Here is a 17289-nt window from a genome sequence, read left to right as displayed (position 1 = left end):
TAGCTTGTACTAGTAACTATTTTATCTCTAATATCACACGTAATTACTATAAAATCCTTGTGGAAGCTGCAGTTCAGTGTAATTTTAATTGTAAACTGTCTTAGCACTAATTTAGTATAATTTTGTTTACTTGTAGTTAACCAGCTGCTTCTACATAACAAAGGAGACCTTACCAATGACATTCAGGTTGATGAAAGCTTCTCCCGCTCCATGTTTGTTTTTGATGATGATCTTGTAGGAGCCCTCGTCGACCTTCTTGGGGTTCTTTAATTGGTACTCTGTGTGCTCGGCTGAGGTGTAGATGTTGTCTTTTTGCAGACTCAGGTTGTTGTACAGCCAGTCAGCTTCAGCTTGTGGATAGGCACTGTAGGGGACGACCATGATAACAGGCTTTCCAACATCTGTGACGTAGTTCTGGTCAGTGGTCTTTATCTGAGGCACAGCTGCAAGAGGTGAGGAATATCATCAGTAGCACATGTAGCAGGTACAATAACTGCTGAACACAACACTGATTTTTCTAAGTAACCCATGGCTCACTGGACAATGCCTTGGACTTGGACTGCAGTAGCAGTGACTGCAGTGACGGTTATTGTATTTTTTGTGTCTGCACTCTCACCTGCCAGTTCCAGCCTGGCCTTTGCATCTTTATCCTTGGCAATGACTCTGTACTCTCCCTGGTCCCGAGGTCTGATCTCACAGACCTGCAATCTGTGGACTTTACCCTCGCTCATCATCTGGTATTTGTCTCCCTGGACAACGGTCATATTGTTCCTCAACCACTTCACCTCCACTCTGTCTTTGTTGAGCTCCACCTCAAATACAACGTCCGAGCCTGGAGGTTCAAACACGTTCTGCGGGGGTCTGATGATTTCCACTGGGGTCTCTGCAGGACAAAATAACATTTTTAAAGCGGTCACACCAAGCAGGAACAGAAGAGGAACTACATTCTACCGAAAACTCTTGGAGGCAACTCTGAGGATTTCACCTTCAACAAAAAGCCTGGCTCTGGATTTCTTCTCCTCCACACCACAGGCATATTCACATTCATCATCAGGTCTGCATTCCTTGATGCGCAAAGTGCAAATCTTTCCATCTCGTTCAAATATGTATCTGAGACAAAATAGTGAATTGTTTAAAAGTAAAGAAGGAGACAGATTCCAAAACAGTAAAGTGTAAAAACGGAGGACACTGTTCATCAGGAAGAATTCTGTGTGGATACAAAAATAAACTTTTGTTTTTTCTCCTTTGTAAATGTGTAAAGTCATTAAGTCTGGGAGTTACTGCAGTTTGTGATTTGGGGGTGCAGTGTAGCTGGCCATGCTAATTTGTCCTGCTCAGATTAAGGCTGCTAACTGAGAGTAATTGTGCAGGAACGTGTGTTCAAAACCACTGAAATTACTGAGGGCAACTTCTCCCTTTGTTTTTGTTGATTAATTTGTATTTATACAGTACCGTGCAAAAGACTCAGCCACCCCTCATTTCTTTATCTTTTGTTATGACAGTGGGAAACAGGTGTGGTGATTTATTAAAACACGTGCACACATGTATGGAATACAGTATGAGGAAAAAAGCTTCCCTAAGGACTGGAGGTCCCTACATATGTACGTCTAAAAGTTCACTGAACTTGGATCTGCACAGAACGTTTTCCTTCATTGTGTGGTTGAACCTGGCATAGCTGTAGGCTTCATTTCTATTGGCTGAGCAAAGGCAAGTCACAGGGTGCAGCGGTCAACTGGTTTGAACTGGGTTTTTTTGGCCTTTTTATTGGCTAGACGGAGAGGCTGAAGGGAAAGCAGATTGAAAGAGGGAACATACAGCAGAGGGCGGCAGGTTGGACTCAAACCCGGGCCAGCCACACAGCATATGGTTGCCTGCTCATCCCAGTGAGCTAAACCAGCGTCCAACTTGCTTAAACTTTGGCCGTGGCATGCAGGAGTACTCCTTGATGGCGTGTATGTGCTTTGCCTTTCTCTGCAAAGTGGTCAACCGTTATTGTGCGGTGCAAGTAATAGAAATGATTGCAGCACTAAATGGGACGTGCTGTAAAGGATGCCCCCCTGGGTGAAGGGTTTCGGGCATGTCCGACTAGAACGAGGCCTGGTGAAGACCCAGCACACGGCAGAGAGATGACATCTCTGTGAACTCCTTGACATTCCACTTATTCAGGGTTTACCCGGCCCCGGACAAGCAGAAGAAAATGGATAGATGGACAGATGGAAAATGGACTGGGCTGAAAGTGAGTAAAAAAAAGCAGCCAGTGCTCAAACACAAACAATGAAAAACCTTCAGAAGGCCTGGAGATCTATTGCTCAGGACTACTTCGAACAATAGGACATAGTATGGCTCCTTGGAACCAAAGTATGAAGAAATAAGGGGCGGCTCGAGACCTTTGCACAGTACAGTATATATTTAGTACTCTGTATTTACTTATAATATAAATATAATAAGGTTCTATAATGAAATATATTAACAGTGAAATCAGCTTGGTCTTTGTTGTGTTGGTCACAGTTTAAAATTAAATGAACAGAGTGTGTTCACATCATTCACAGAGAAAAAGAAACGTTTCACACACCTGGGTCCTTCTCTGATCTCTCGGCCATTTCTGTACCACTTGACTTCAGCTTTCTCTTTGGTCAACTTGCATGTAAATTCTGCGTCCTCGAACTCGGTGATTGTTTGGTCTTTTAGGTGCACGTTGAAATCCGTCGGTGCCTCGCTGATGATGAGCTCTGCTGTGGCTTTGTCATCTCCGGCTACAGCTGTGTATTCACCCTCATCGGCCAGGGTGCAGTCTTTGATGGTAAGCGTATGCTTGTCTTTGTCAACTCTGTAGACAATGCGTTTGCTGAGGGTAATCTCCTCACCGGCCTTCATCCACTTCAGAGTGGCATTGGGCCTGTTGACCTTACAGGAGAAGCTGATGGTCTTCTTCTCCTGAGTGTCAATGTCCTCTGGGGGAACCACTATTCTTAGACTCTCCTCTGAAAAACACAAAGTACAGTCATATTTCAGACATTAATACTGTAGGTACTTTGGTACTTTGCATTTATATACTTTTCTAATAGTGCATTGGACGTCCTACAATTCTCCTTCTCATGCCAAAGGTGATCTACTGGACCAAGTCTGAGGACTGTTGTTCGGTGAACCCATCATCATGTTAGAGATGATGTGAGTCTTGTAATGTGATACATTAAGTGCTCAAAGTAGAAATCATCAAGTGATGTACATGTTCAGCAACAATACTCGGTGATGTTTCACTTTATGTGACAGTGGGACTGCAAACACAACAAAACATGCAGCCATGCTGCTGCCAGGAACCACTCACCCCTGATGGTCAGGCTGCAGTTGCTCTTGGCATGCTCTCCTCTCTGATTGGTCAAGTTGATGCTGTAGTTGGATTCGTCTCCCTTCTGGACATCTTTGATTCTCAGGGAGAAGACATTGTCTCTCTGGGTTATTACGTACTTGCTGCTCTCAAATATGGTGTCGTCGTTCTTCAGCCACTTGGCCTTTGCTCCCTCTGTGTTGACCTCACAGTTCAGGACGACCTCCTGACCTTCCTTGCCCTCTGTGTCTTTTAGAGGAGTGATGATTTTCAGTCTCTCTGCAGAAAATAATAGAGCAGACACCAATGAGAATATTTCTGGGTCATCTGGACAAAAGACTTTATTTTCAAACGGCTGAACTCCTTGAGCCGGGGAAGAAACAAAACCCAAAAATGACACCTTCCTGCACTGCAAGTACTTCTAGCTAATATTAAGTTTCAGAATGTGTTGCCAAAAATATTATTAATAAAAAAAGATATACATTCAATATGAAAAAGAAATTTTACTTCAATAAATTCCTATATTTTGCTTCATGCTGCCAATGTTGAACAAGACTGATCTCGAATGTAAATTGTTAAATACAGATTCAAGGAAAATGCTTAGTGTACTTGAAAAACAAACTAATTTAAAACTTCATTTGGTCTCCCGGGAGCAGGTTTTCTTCCCATTAACTGAGATAAACTTAAAGTGGGCAGGGCTTACCGAGCACAGTAAGGTCGGCGCTGGCTCTAGTTGGTCCAATCATAACTATGTATCCACCCTCATCTTTAAGTTCACAGTCCTTGATTTCAAGGATTCGTTTCTTGCCATCGGTGACTATCTGGTATTTCTCTCCGGCCTCGAGCTCCACGTCATCCTTCATCCATTTGACTTCATAGGTCTCCTTGGATACGGAGCACGTGAACGCTGCCTTCTCTCCTTCCACCACTTCTAGGCTTTGTGGCCTTGAGATGAACTCAGCAGCTAATTCTGCAACACAGGAAGCATTTCAGAGCTTAGAGATGGGTTTATTTCAGTGAGACTAAGGCTTAGAATCAGGTTTCTTTTAGCCACATGCTAAAAACGAACATTTCCTAGAGGCTGTCACATTTCAAATCAAGTCAAATCAATGAAGTTATCTGAGAAAAGGTTTGTATTTAGGTCCTTCAAATTGTAAAATATCCTATAACAATGGCCTGAAATTAACCAAAACCTAACCTTTACCCAAGATGGGTTGCAAATGGAGTGATAGATGTTGAAAGGTAAGGGTTTAAAATAATAAATCCTGATTTTAGATTTATTTCTCTGCATTTTCTTTGTTGTGTGTGTTACTGCTCTCACTGTTACTTTGTTCCAAGTGCCTTTAACATTTTTTGCGTACCATTAATCTTGAGGTTTCCTGAAGTTTTGTTGCTGGAACTTAGCCTGCAGTTGTACTCTCCAGCATCAGACATGTTCAGATCCTTGATCAGGAGTATCCTTCTCTTCCCATCTACAATTTGCTCATAGCGGCCACCCTCTGGCAGCTCCGTGTCTCCTTTGTACCAGATAACGTCTGCGCTGGGTTTGGAGACTTCACAAATAAGTTTTACACTGTCGGTCTCAGTTCCCTCCACATTGAACAGGTTCTTGGTGAACCTTGTCTCCTCCTCTGCAATGAAAGGAATCCTCCATTAGTTGCTTAAAACCTTTTAATACATTTTTAACAACATATATTTTAGCAGTAAACTGCCATAACTGCTATCATGCTCACATCATTTATATCTAATTCATAAAACTCATTCAGCTTCAGCAAAATTATGTTAAATTATCAAATCAATCTCTCCACTTCTGCTTATCCAACTCATATTCTAATTTCACTGACTGATCTCCAAATCACAAACATTTATTGGTCACACAAATGTAAAATGTGCTGTTTTCCTTGATTTATTTAATTTAATCCAACTGAAGAAAATTGTAATTTTCTGTTCTTGTGATGGTTCAAATATCTGAGAAAAACTTTACTTTGAGCATCAGAAATTGTCTAATATTATCTTTAGCTTTGAAGAACTGAACAATTACATCTAACGTTAAATAATAAAATCAAGTAACCAAACACATTAATACGTGTATGAAGAAAGAGGCTGTGATCGAAGAAGAACTTCTTGATTCTTACCAACGACAGTGAGCATGCCAGAGGACTTTGAGGTCTTTGCATCACATTCGTATTCAGCCTCATCGTCAAACACAGACTTGTGGATGATGAGGATGTGCTGGCGACCTTGTGCAATAATTTCGTATTTCTTTCCCTTTCTGATTTCATTTCCGTCCTTAAACCAGCGGACCTGTGAGATGTGAAGGAAGAGGTCACTGAGAGCAAGATCAGTCCAAAGAAAACATGAAATGTAACCTTTACTGTAAGCTCATCTGTCAAAAGCGTGTGTTCTCACTTTGACGTCTTCTCTGGACACTTCACATTCAAACCTGGCCGATTCCTTCTCTACAACCTCGACGTCGTGGAGTGGCTTTGAGAACTCAATGTGTGGAGCTATTCAGACAAAGAGAAGAGACTCGTTAATACACTCAGTTTCCCACCTCCTGGAGGGGAGGTTACCTTAATAGAAGAGCAAAGCCAATGTATCCTCTGGGCTTCAGAAGTTTCTTTACTGTTTTAAAAGGCACTTTAACTTTTGTGGGGAGTTTGTGATTTGTGATTTGACAAATGAGTATGTATACAGGCATGCTAAAAGTAATTTGATTTTAATTTGGAGCTTAAAATCACAAATCTCAGAGTGCCATCTATCGCTTAAAAAGGGTTCCTTAACAAAAACAGAGACTGTTTCCTTAATGACCAAAACTACTGGGCCACACCTCTTAATCTTTGATATCCGGTGCTTTCAGTCCCATTGCCACAGCTGTATAAAATCAAGGACCCACCTTTACCAACATTTGTGAAACAATGGGTTGTTTTGACGCACCCACAGATTTCAAGTCAAAGGCTCTCACTGACTGAAACTATAAATGGTATTTTTGCAAAGTGGAAGAAACACTGCAACTCAGCCATAAAGTGACAGAATGGGGCTGCTCAGTGCTGAGATTCAAATTTATGAGCATTCAGCTCAAAACCTGCGGCTTTTCAAATCTCTGCCAGGATTAGTATCAGCACAGATCTGGAGAGTCATAGGATGGGTTTTTATGACGAAACAGTTCCTTGTAGGCATAGAGACAGTCGGCAGTTGGCCCAGTACTTCTGTCCCATTTTGGGCCCATTCGTTACCGTGGGGACCCCTTCTCATTGAGAGGGTTGTTTTAGGCCAATAAGGGGTGAGTCACAGTCTAATTGGGGTTCCTTTTCATGCCTAATAACTTCTAACTTAATTTTCTTCCCATTTCACATCTATACTTACGTTCAACATTGAGGAAGCATGAGGTTTTGAAGTCTTTAGCATCACAAGCATATGTTTTTGAGTCGTCCAAAGTGCAGTCGTGGATGACCAGCGCTCGCTTGCAGCCGTCAACGATCATCTCATATTTCTTTGTCTTGCGGATCTCCTGTCCATCCCTGAACCATCGCACTTCTGCATTTTCCCTGGAAACTTCACATTCGAGTGTGGCCGTGGCCTCCTCTTCCACTGTCTGGTCCTCCAGAGGCTTAGTGAACTCCACTGGTGGTTCTGGATGAACAAAGAAACAGAGAAGACAGCAGTTTGAATTTCAGTAAAGTAGAAACTGAACACTAAAGATCAGTTTATTTTTCGTGGGATTTCATCCTGGCCAATAAAATAAGGCTGCAGTGATAGTCACATATTGTGGTTGATTTATCAGTGCAACGTTTCACCTCTTCTAGTCTTAAAATGCCCACAGAAAAATGTAAGTTAACAATGTAAAGTCTCAGTAAGCTGCAGTAAGAGAGTAGCTGCGGTCCAAGCCAATTGTGTTTTTTGGCGTCAGATGGGTAAGTGCAAAATAATCTTGGGGATTTGATAATACACCTGTGCAGCCTCCACAAGTAAAGTTTATACATTCATAATGACCTTTTTAAATAACCTTTTTTTTCATATCTCACAGTATAAAGTTTTCTTTTTTCTGTGAGATATGTACCTACCCAAATTACAGACCTAAGTAAAACAATCAACAATACAAATGATAAGGACCTGTGCCAGTGAGCTGTCTGTGATCCTGAGTCATGTTTACAATCTGAAACAGAAAACTTACCATTGTAGTGGAAACTACTTGGACCATGCACTGACAAAGTCCCTCCCTGAGCCTGGTTCTGCCGGAGGTTTCTTCCTGTTAAAAGGGAGTTTTTCCTTCCCACTGTCGCCAAACTGCTTGCTCGTAGGATCATAGGGTCATATGATTGTTGGGTTTTTCTCTCTATATATCATTGTAGGGTCTACCCTACAATATAAAGCACCTTGAGGCGACTGTTGTTGTGATTTTGCGCTATATGAATTAAATTGAATTGAATATCTTAAGTGCATTTAACAGTATCCATCCACATTGACAAACAAACAAATTGAACTGGAAGACCAACCAACACAACCACTGTATGCTCGATTTTATAAAGACACCAAGATATATCAACTTGCAGAGTAAAATGCTGGAGATTTTCTATCAGTCAGCTGTGGCAAGTGCAGTGTTCATTGCTGTTGTCTTCTAGAAGGACACTAAAAAAGCTGGTGACATCAATTCAATTTAATTCAATTCGATTTTGTTTATATAGCGCCAAATCACAACAACAGTCGTCTCAAGCGGCTTAACATTGTGAGGTAAAGAGCCTAACATAATACAGAGAATCCCCAACAATCATATGTGAGCAAGCGCTTTGGCAACAGTGGGAAGGAAAACCTCCCTTTTAGCGACGAGGAACCAGCAGAACCAGGCTCAGGGAGGGGCGGGGCCATCTGCTGCCACCAGTTGGAGGTGAGGGGAGGGAAACAAGATAAAAGACATGCTGTGGAAGTGAGCCAGAGACTAATAATAACTCATAATTAAATCTGGAGTGGCCTATGAACACAAAAGGGATGAGAGGAGAAACAGTCAGTGCATCAATGGAAGGCACCAGTAGCCTAAGTCTACTGCAGCATAACCAGGGTGGATTCAGGGTCACCTGATCCAGTCCTGACTATAAGTTTTAAGCCTAATCTTAAAAGTAGAGAGGGTGTCTGGAATTAAGTTAAAAATCCTGAAATAGTGTTGTTGGGTTACCTTTGACAGTAAGACTGGCCTCAGTCTGGAAGTCTTTGGCTGCGAGTTTGATTTGTCCGGCTTCGTTTTGCTCGACATTGCGTAGAGTCAGGGTGTGGACTTTACCCTCCGCCTTCAACACCACCTGCAACAGAGTCGATAATCACAGGGTTTAATCTGTCCTGTATACTTCCTGTCAGGTTGATAGATTCATTCATATTTAGTATTTTCCTGCCCTGAATGTCACAACATGTCACAGGTTTTAACTTCTCTGAAGATCTTATATCAAGTTTAGAGATTCAGTTTTTGTCTGTATAAATCTTATCTCACTAAACCAACTCACTAATTTCCAATCTAATTTGGATTTTTCTGTTTTTTCCCAGACTATGAATGAATATATGACATTAAACCTCATTGCTGCAAGGATTAGGTATTGCAGTGTCACTGAACATTGCCCGTGAGGTTCAAACCCTGGTCCTCCTCCTCCTGTTAGCAAAGCAATAATTGCTAATGGTAAGACAGGTTTATATGTGATCAACAGTCTTTGTTCTTTGGAGGTTCCTTTGTTTCTCCACATCTACAGAATGTGAAGCACAGAGATTTTCTCGGTTAAGCCTGGACGGCCAAAATGAATATAGGCACCCCTCCCCCTCCACCCCTCCCCATTTTCCCAATTTAAACTACACGACCTATAACACCCAACAGCTGCTTTTACCACTGTGTCCTGCATGTGACAGAGCTGCCTCACAACACACTCACAAATGAAACGTGCAGCATTTCTTTATCAGACTAACAAAATAAGCACAACTGAAATTTATGTGACATCAAATGAACTTGGTTCGATTTTTCATTCCTAACAATGATATTTGTCAGAACCGTTTAAGATGAAGGTACAATGATATTTTTCTGTGCTGTGTGCATGAAAAGACACATCAGCTGTCAACAAGTAGACAGTACATTCATGTGTGGAGGATAAAGTGGCCTATTAGTGTCATAGTTAAAATGCTGCTTGATCAGAAAAACACTTTTGCTGATAAGCAGAAATGTGACAGAAAAAGTAAAAATGAGACAAACTGATAATAAAGTTTATTTAGCTCTATAAAAAAACTTTATTTGTAACATCTTCAGCTGAAAACCTGCATATTTTTTCTTTAACATAAAAGATAAGATTAGATTAATTGGGTTGTCATGTGAGGCCTGAAGCACTTTTCTATAAGAAGAAAGACAAACTGCTGCTTTTTTATCAATTTTACTTTAAACTCTTTGTGAGTTTATATCTGCCATAACGCTGTAACATTTGCTTTGACCAACTCTAAACCTAGATTTTTTTGGGGGTGTTTCTTCCTTTGGTTTTAATTTAGAAAGTTACATGTTTGCCCTTCATACTGACACTTTTATGAATCTTAACTGAACTCGAGGAAGTGCAGTTCTTCATAATCTGCTATAGGTGCAACCACATGTACCAACGACACTCTTCTGTTTGTTTGTATTTAAATGTGCTGCTAAATAAATCAGCCACTTTTGGTATTACCCAAGAAAAACACGTGCTGAGATGGAAAAGCTATTCATTGAGCCCGAGGAAACATTCAGCTTTACATTCTTCTGTGCTTCAGCTACTACTGTGGCTGAAACCTCCACCTATGCTAAACATGCAACATGCAGTGCAACCGAGAAGGAGGGAACGATTCATAAGGACCACGCCGTTCTCGGGTTACTTCAAACTTTAAACACTTGGATCTGGATATGACTCGATTTCATTTCAGGGCCTGGACTATTCACTGTTCAACTCTGAATTACAATGTGAAAACAGCAAGTGCATCAGCTCAAGCAAAACACTTATAGCAGTCCATGTGTTTTGTAGCTGTAGCTGTCATAGCTCTGCTGCCACTTGCCCTGCACCTCAGCCTCCTTCAGCTGTTAAAAATAACCCTGCAGAAACGCTTGTGGGGCAGAAAAGCCTTCCTGCCTATGTTATCTCAAAACCAGGAATCCCAAACCCACACCAGCAGAGCCTTATATGAAGCCGGAGCAGTTCACTGGACACAAAAAACGAACATTGTGTACAAATGGAAAGGGAAATTCTGGCTGTGGGACACAATCATGAGGCCTGGACTTCTGTAGTGGTTTGTAACTGAATGTTAATGGGTCTTGTGTTTCAGGAAGCGAATCTCCTAGTGATCCTGTCCGCAGTAAAGAAACATTGCGTGGGCTCAGTCAGATGTGTTGAGACTTACTCTATCGCTTGGCTCCAGCTTTGTACCCCCCAGGAACCACTCGACAGCGATGCCTTCGTATGACAGCTCGCACTCAAAGGTGGCAGTCTCCCCAGCAGTCACGGTGACATCCTTCAGAGGCCTCTGGAGGCCAATCACTCGGGCTTTAGATTGGGAAGAAAACATGGTTAGCGCCCCTGACCGAAAAACAGGTCAATGAAAACCAAAAAACGCCCAGAGAGACATGGCTAATCCTCAGTGGCTATTCCTCATGGTGTTTTGAGCTGAAGGCTGCTGGTGCAAGACCTTGGACAACTGAAACAAGCTGCCCTGAGACTTGGCATTAGGTGTCCAAGCTCATTAGCATGAATCCTACTGTCAGATGTAAACGGCAGGCAGAGCCAGTGAGAGTTGGGGTTCTACCCTTCCCCCCTGCCAATCACTGCAACCCTTCTCTAGATAAGGAATGTGGCTTCAAAAATAACTAAGGAGCCTGATAGGCTGAGAGCCCACATCTGCCAAATCCATTGAGGGAAGCCGGTCTGCTCCTGTCAATCACAAGATTGCAATTTCCCAGGAAAAGGAGAATGTGAATGTCCTCACAGGAGTTACCCAACGTCACACTACTGGGGAGTTTGGTAACACGGGACATACAGAGCTCTAGGAAGTCAGTGTGGATTAACAAGCCGCATCAATTATTTATAACAGGCTTCTTCACATGCCTGAATTAAGGCCCCTTTACAGCCTGTTGAAATGCACTCTGGCAGCATGACAGCTCATGCAATCAGAAAGCTGTCAGTCTGAAGAGTTTGCAGTCTCACCATCAAAATGACTCATTTATTAAAGTTAATTCACATTTAAATCCTTACACTCTGAACAAGAATGACTGTTTATAATTGTGTAGTTGGACTGCTGAACTTTCTTTTATTTCTGAACATTTACTGATTTGATAAATCTAAAAGTGAGAGAGAAGCAAAATATGAAATAGTTTTTAATTCTAGAAACTTGTAAGCCTGCGCCATTATAGGAGCTTTCAATCAGTCGCTGAGTTATTTAAATATTGCACTGAATTAAATTCTAGTTCAGAGACAAGTTGGAACAAGATCAATCAAAATGAATCATGTGAAGGGAAATATTATTAAAACAACTGCATCACTAACTTTTAATTATTTATTGAATTATTAAAAACAACAAATTATCATCTGATCAAATAGTGCTCCTTGTGTTAATTCTATCACTGAAGAGGATCACGGGATGGGTTGATAACTCAAATCAAGAGGAGGAATTTCAGGAAATTTTAGGCTACGTTCACACTGCAGGCGAAAGCGCATCAAATCTGACTTTTCTGACCCTCTGCGACCATCTATCCGATCATGGTGTGACAGTGTGAACGGCACAAATCTGATCTGGGTCACTTTCGTATGTGGTCCTGAATCCGATACATATCTGATGTTTTAGAAAGCGACTGCTGTTTGATGGTCATGTCGCATTAAATCCGCCTTTTACGTCACCGACACAAGACAGACGCCAATTATCAGCGCCGCAGAAGACATCGCGAACACTTCCTGACCATCCAGTGTAGATGTCAGTGAAACTGTTGGGAAGACAGCGTGAACATTTTATTTGTCCTGTATAATCTGCAGATTCTGACAGAAATCTGCAGCTATCCTTTGAAGCACTGCTCCTCTAAAACAGCAATAAGGATCATTATTAGGTTATTTACATTATTATGTAAATAACAAAATAACTTAAAGAAAAAATTGGGAAACGTAAAGTCTGAAGTCTTTATATTAAGGCCATCAGTCAAACATGCTGTTGCTCTGGGTCTAAACAGAGCGCGTTGTGTGTGACGTCTTCTTTTGCGCATGCGGCCGCTTTGAGCGTTCACACTAGAGCGCGTTTGCTGTCGCATTTTATTTGTAGTGTGAACAAGCAGACAAAAAAATCTGAATTGAGCATCAAGACCTGCAGTGTGAACGTAGCCTTAGTTTCATACTAGCAAATGTTATCACAGACATTTCAAAAATCGCTGTGATTGACTTCAGACTTGTTTCAGTCACCTTTGACCCTGAGCTGAGCTGAGGATTTGGCATTCGCTGCTGCAAAGTCAACACTTCCAGCCATGTCCATTTTGCAGTTATAGAGGATCAATAAGTGCCGGGTTCCTTCCTCCTTGATCTCCACATTCTGAGAACAAACAATGTGCAAACCAACAAGAGATGAATGTGCCAATTCAAAACATTTTCATGGAATTTCCAACAAATGTGTTGAAATTATATTTTATAGGTGTAAAATCTTACAGCAGACGGATGAAGTGTCTCGCCCTTCAGTTTCCAGGTGGCATGAAGGTCCTCCTCAGAAATCTCTGTCTCAAACTTCGCCGTCTCGGTCTCTATAACTTCCACGCTGTACAGTGGGCGGACGACCTTGATGTCACGTTCTGTAATGTTTGTTAAAATATGTTAGCGAAACTTACAAGTGAAGGGAAGCGAAGGAAACGTATTAGACGACATCTGTGAAAAGAGTTTCCCATTGTCAGATACAGTGTAACAGATGAACTAAACATAGGACAAGACGGGAGAGTTAAAATCAGAAGGCGAGCTTACAATTTGTGTAAAAACAGAAGTTGAGGAACGCTTGAGAATAATTAACCCCATAAAACATTTCAAAGTATATCCACATCTACACATCTACAGATCCATAATACCATGCACTGTAAGATGTGCAAGGTTGAATTATTCTCAAGTATTATAATGATAACTTTTACAAGCATTTAGAAATAAAGTGGAAGCTGCAGTAGTGCAGGACAAATGGAGATAACAGGAGGCGGGGTTTGGTGAATGCTGGTGGGCGGGGCCTGTCTCTGCAGTCCCGGTGGAGTCTGAGGGGCTGGATCACCACAGGTATTACCTTCGATGTTAAGGTCAGCGGTAGTTTTGTCAGTTCCACAGTCGCAGCTGTAAGCGCCCATGTTGCTCTTTGCTGCCTTCTTGATGACCAGCATATGTTTCTTGCCATCAGATTTGAAGGAAATGTTCTTGGAGGGAAAGATTTCTTCGCCATCTTTGAACCATTTGACCTCAGCAGCGGCCTTACTCAACTCGCAGGACAAAATCACCTCATCTTTCTCAACAGCGGTGTAATTCTGGAGCTTCACTGTGAAGTACAGGTCGCCCTCTGTGGGCAGACACCAGGATTATATCAGCTGAAAACATTCACTGGCTAAAGTCATGGCAAGTGCAGCGTATACATTCACCCAAAAATGTCACACGTTAATTCCATTTTAATAAGGTAAGGGGAAGATGCAGTTTTTTCATGGCAACAAGTACACGAGTCCTGCACTCAGTACATTCTTTATGGAAATCTGGATGCATCCCTCTGCGGGACGATACTAACCCAGAACGGTGAGCATGGCCTCTGAAGTCTTGGCCATCGCCTCCACTTTGATCATAGACGTGTCATCAATTGTGACCTCCTTGAAGGCCAGCGTGTGCACTTTTCCTTCCTCGGACATGTGCACCACTTTGCTGGGGTGCAAACGGACGTCATTTTTGTACCAGACGACTGGGATTTTTTCATGAGAGAGTTCAACGCTGAACTCTGCAGTTTCACGTTCCTTTACGGTCACATCTCTTATTGGCTTGATAAATGCAAGGCGAATACCTGACAAGGAATGTAGCGTTTGTCGTTAAAAGGCTTTTGGCATACAAAGTTTAGCGAGCACGCAAAAGAAGAATTCAGCCACGTACCCAAACAAATCTTCTCCTAAAAACACTAAAGAGATCCAACTTTGTTTACCTTTGATAATCAACTTTCCGGATGTCCTCTTATCTTCAGCCTCGAACATGTATTTACCTTCATCTTCATATCTGGCAGATTTTACAAAAAGACTGTGTCTCTTTCCTTCCACGTGGAGTTCAAACTTGTCATCTGTTGACAACTCTTGAGATCCCTTCAGCCAACGGAAGCTTTTGGGCTCCCGGGAAATTTCTAGTTCAAATTTCGCTTCATCCTTTTCATACACATGTACATCAGCCAGAGGTGTAATGAATGACACTGGGACCTCTGTTGATTCAGACAGATAGTTAATAAAAAAATCAAAATATCTGAGTGGGCAGAGACTTTCCACGCTGACTCAAAAAAAGGAAGGTGGAAAGCTCACCCTTCACTTTCAGGTTAGCAGAACATTTGGCATTAGCAGCAGTGAACATGACCTCGCCGGTCTGAGGTACTCTGCAGTTGTACAAGACCAGAGTATGTTTGGCACCGTCCTCCACGATTTCAACATCCTGCAGATGGCCAACAAACGTTTTCAGCAAAATTGTGAGAGTGAAAGAAAAGTGATGAGGACACAACTACGGTTTATCTCTACTAGCGTATCGACATCCAGATTTAAGTAAAAGAATGAAACCACAGATAAATGAATATCTGCTGAGATGCAGTGACATACAGTGGATGGACTGAGGAGTTCCCCATTCAGTTTCCACTGGCCATGGACATCGTCTTCACTGAGCTCAACCTCAAATCGAGCTGTCTCTCCGTCAAACACCTCAGCGCCATACATCGGCCGAACCACCTTTATGTGACGAGCTGACGTTTTGAAGAGGGGACAAAGAAATCATAAACATATAAACATATACAAACATGTACACACAATGTACACACAAAAACAAGTCAACATCAGACAGACACACATACAGAAACCAGTGCCTCGTGGTCCCGGTAATAAAATGTTGTGATGATTTGATCCAGTTTGAAACTGTGTGATTACTAAAGTGACTAAAGTGCTTCAAAAGACAATAAGTGATGTGTTTTGAAAAGGAAATCTCATAACCAGAAGTCAGCGACATGACAACGACACCACAGGACTGACACATAGATTCGAATACAGTTTAGCTTCTTGGAAACTTTAAATCTTTTAGTTTTTAGTCTTCCAGTTTCTGCTGTTAATGGAGAGAGACGGAAAAAAAACAGTAAACGCTGATTGGAAAGTGAAGTGCTTCAAGTAAAAAATTGCAAAAAAGAGTGAGCGATAGGACGCGATGCACGGGCTGTGCAAGTGAAGACGAGTATCAAGAAGGGAAGGAAGCTGCCTCAAAATGACCGAATATCAAAATCAAGAGATTTCTGGGTCTTTACCTTCAATGTGAAGAGTCGCTGTCGTCTTGTCTGTTCCACAGTCACATAGGTACTGTCCTTTGTCTTTGTCCCCAACTCTCTTGATTATGAGGACTCTGCGTTTGCCTTCAGCTTTAATGTTCACCGTCTTAGAAGCTTTGATCTCGGCCTCATTGTGGTACCACATGACATCGACATCTTTGCTGAGCTCGCAATCTAGAACCACCTCATCTTTCTCCACTGCAGTATAGTCCTGCAGCTTAACTGTGAAGTACGGATCTCCCTCTAGAATGGGAATATTTTGGGGTAATTCCACAATACACCGCAAATATACAGTGCACAAAACACGACAGTGAAGACACACGAGAAACACAAATGAAAACCACAAAAAATGATTTCGTATATATCACAGAGACAAGGATACAGTACTTTTGTAGACCCAGACAGACACAACAATGGACAAAGTGTACACAAAGCTGTGGGAAGGACGACACACTTGACAATGAGGACAGAAAGGACAGGTCGTTATTCTTGGATTACCTATAACTGTCAGGTTGGCCATGGAAAGAATTCCTTTGGCCTCAGCCTTAATTTGGCAGATATCATCTAGAGTCACTTCTCTCATTTCTAGTGCGTGCTTCTTTCCATCCACATGAATGACAACAGTTCTGCTCGGATGAATTTTGTTGTCGTTCTTGTACCAGGTGATGGGGATGTTCTCGTGAGAAAGCTCCAGCTCAAAGCGAGCTGTTTTGCCTTCCTTTACAGTTTGATCCTTTATTGGTGAGATAAATTTCAGCCTGATACCTACAATTGCATTAATAAAACAGGGTCATATGAGTTAGCTCATATGATGGTGGGGTAACCAAGACAATGAATGCAGTGAAAACAATCGTGTTCTGGCCTTTTTTCCAGTAAACGTGACCCATTACTTACCCTCCACTGTGAGTCTAGCTTTTGAGGTTTTGCCTAAAACTTCAATCATGTATTCGTCCTCGTCATCAAACTCACAGCAGTTTATAATCAGCATGTGCTTCTTTCCGTCATCGATGATGTCATATTTTTGGTCTTGGGTGATGATGTCAGCCCCTTTATACCACATGACTTTAAAAACATCTTTTGTGATGGTGCATTCAAACTTAGCTTGTTTCTTTTCTGGCACAGAAACATCCTTCAGCGGGACAACAAAGTCCATTTCGACTTCTGAGATAAAAAGTGACATAGGCACAATATGTCAACAACAGAACACAACAACAGGACTGGAGTCTACAGCCTGAGGTCGCTGTACCTTCTGTATCTCTTTAAATGTCCCTCTAGCTGTATAATTACCCCGAATCAGGAAGCACGTAGTATCAGGGACTATTAAAACACTAAGTTACTTCTTGCTATTGACTAAACTGAAGATCACTCCAAAGTGCTTAAAATGGTCAGTAAGACAACAAAGGTGCTGTTGCCAGCTCACAGTGTTCTTCCCAACTTGAACT

The 17289-nt window shown here is 41.9% G+C and overlaps 1 protein-coding gene across 1 annotated transcript in view; it reads right to left on the bottom strand.

Moving 5' to 3' along the window:
• ttn.2 (titin, tandem duplicate 2) overlaps window positions 1-17289 on the bottom strand; it is a 224471-nt gene that overhangs the window by 107683 nt on the left and 99499 nt on the right. Inside the window, exons 104-125 of the mRNA XM_013915325.1 lie at window positions 16742-17008; window positions 16346-16612; window positions 15827-16090; window positions 15138-15277; window positions 14850-14976; window positions 14486-14752; window positions 14084-14350; window positions 13598-13864; window positions 12988-13127; window positions 12748-12874; window positions 10709-10851; window positions 8496-8619; window positions 6692-6958; window positions 5735-5832; window positions 5461-5629; window positions 4687-4956; window positions 4029-4295; window positions 3326-3604; window positions 2573-2981; window positions 986-1110; window positions 617-883; window positions 174-443 (exon numbers count right to left, since the gene is read on the bottom strand). Of these exons, the coding sequence (XP_013770779.1) occupies window positions 174-443; window positions 617-883; window positions 986-1110; window positions 2573-2981; window positions 3326-3604; window positions 4029-4295; window positions 4687-4956; window positions 5461-5629; window positions 5735-5832; window positions 6692-6958; window positions 8496-8619; window positions 10709-10851; window positions 12748-12874; window positions 12988-13127; window positions 13598-13864; window positions 14084-14350; window positions 14486-14752; window positions 14850-14976; window positions 15138-15277; window positions 15827-16090; window positions 16346-16612; window positions 16742-17008 (4821 nt within the window). The remainder of the gene's footprint in view (window positions 1-173; window positions 444-616; window positions 884-985; window positions 1111-2572; window positions 2982-3325; window positions 3605-4028; window positions 4296-4686; window positions 4957-5460; window positions 5630-5734; window positions 5833-6691; window positions 6959-8495; window positions 8620-10708; window positions 10852-12747; window positions 12875-12987; window positions 13128-13597; window positions 13865-14083; window positions 14351-14485; window positions 14753-14849; window positions 14977-15137; window positions 15278-15826; window positions 16091-16345; window positions 16613-16741; window positions 17009-17289) is intronic.

The sequence above is a fragment of the Pundamilia nyererei genome, unplaced genomic scaffold, assembly GCF_000239375.1.
Source record: "Pundamilia nyererei isolate P.nyererei 1_Seehausen unplaced genomic scaffold, PunNye1.0 scaffold00287, whole genome shotgun sequence".
In the NCBI taxonomy this organism is placed as follows: Eukaryota; Metazoa; Chordata; class Actinopteri; order Cichliformes; family Cichlidae; genus Pundamilia; species Pundamilia nyererei.
The sequence above is the reverse complement of the archived record's forward strand: the minus strand, read 5'-3'. Positions and strand labels throughout refer to the sequence as shown.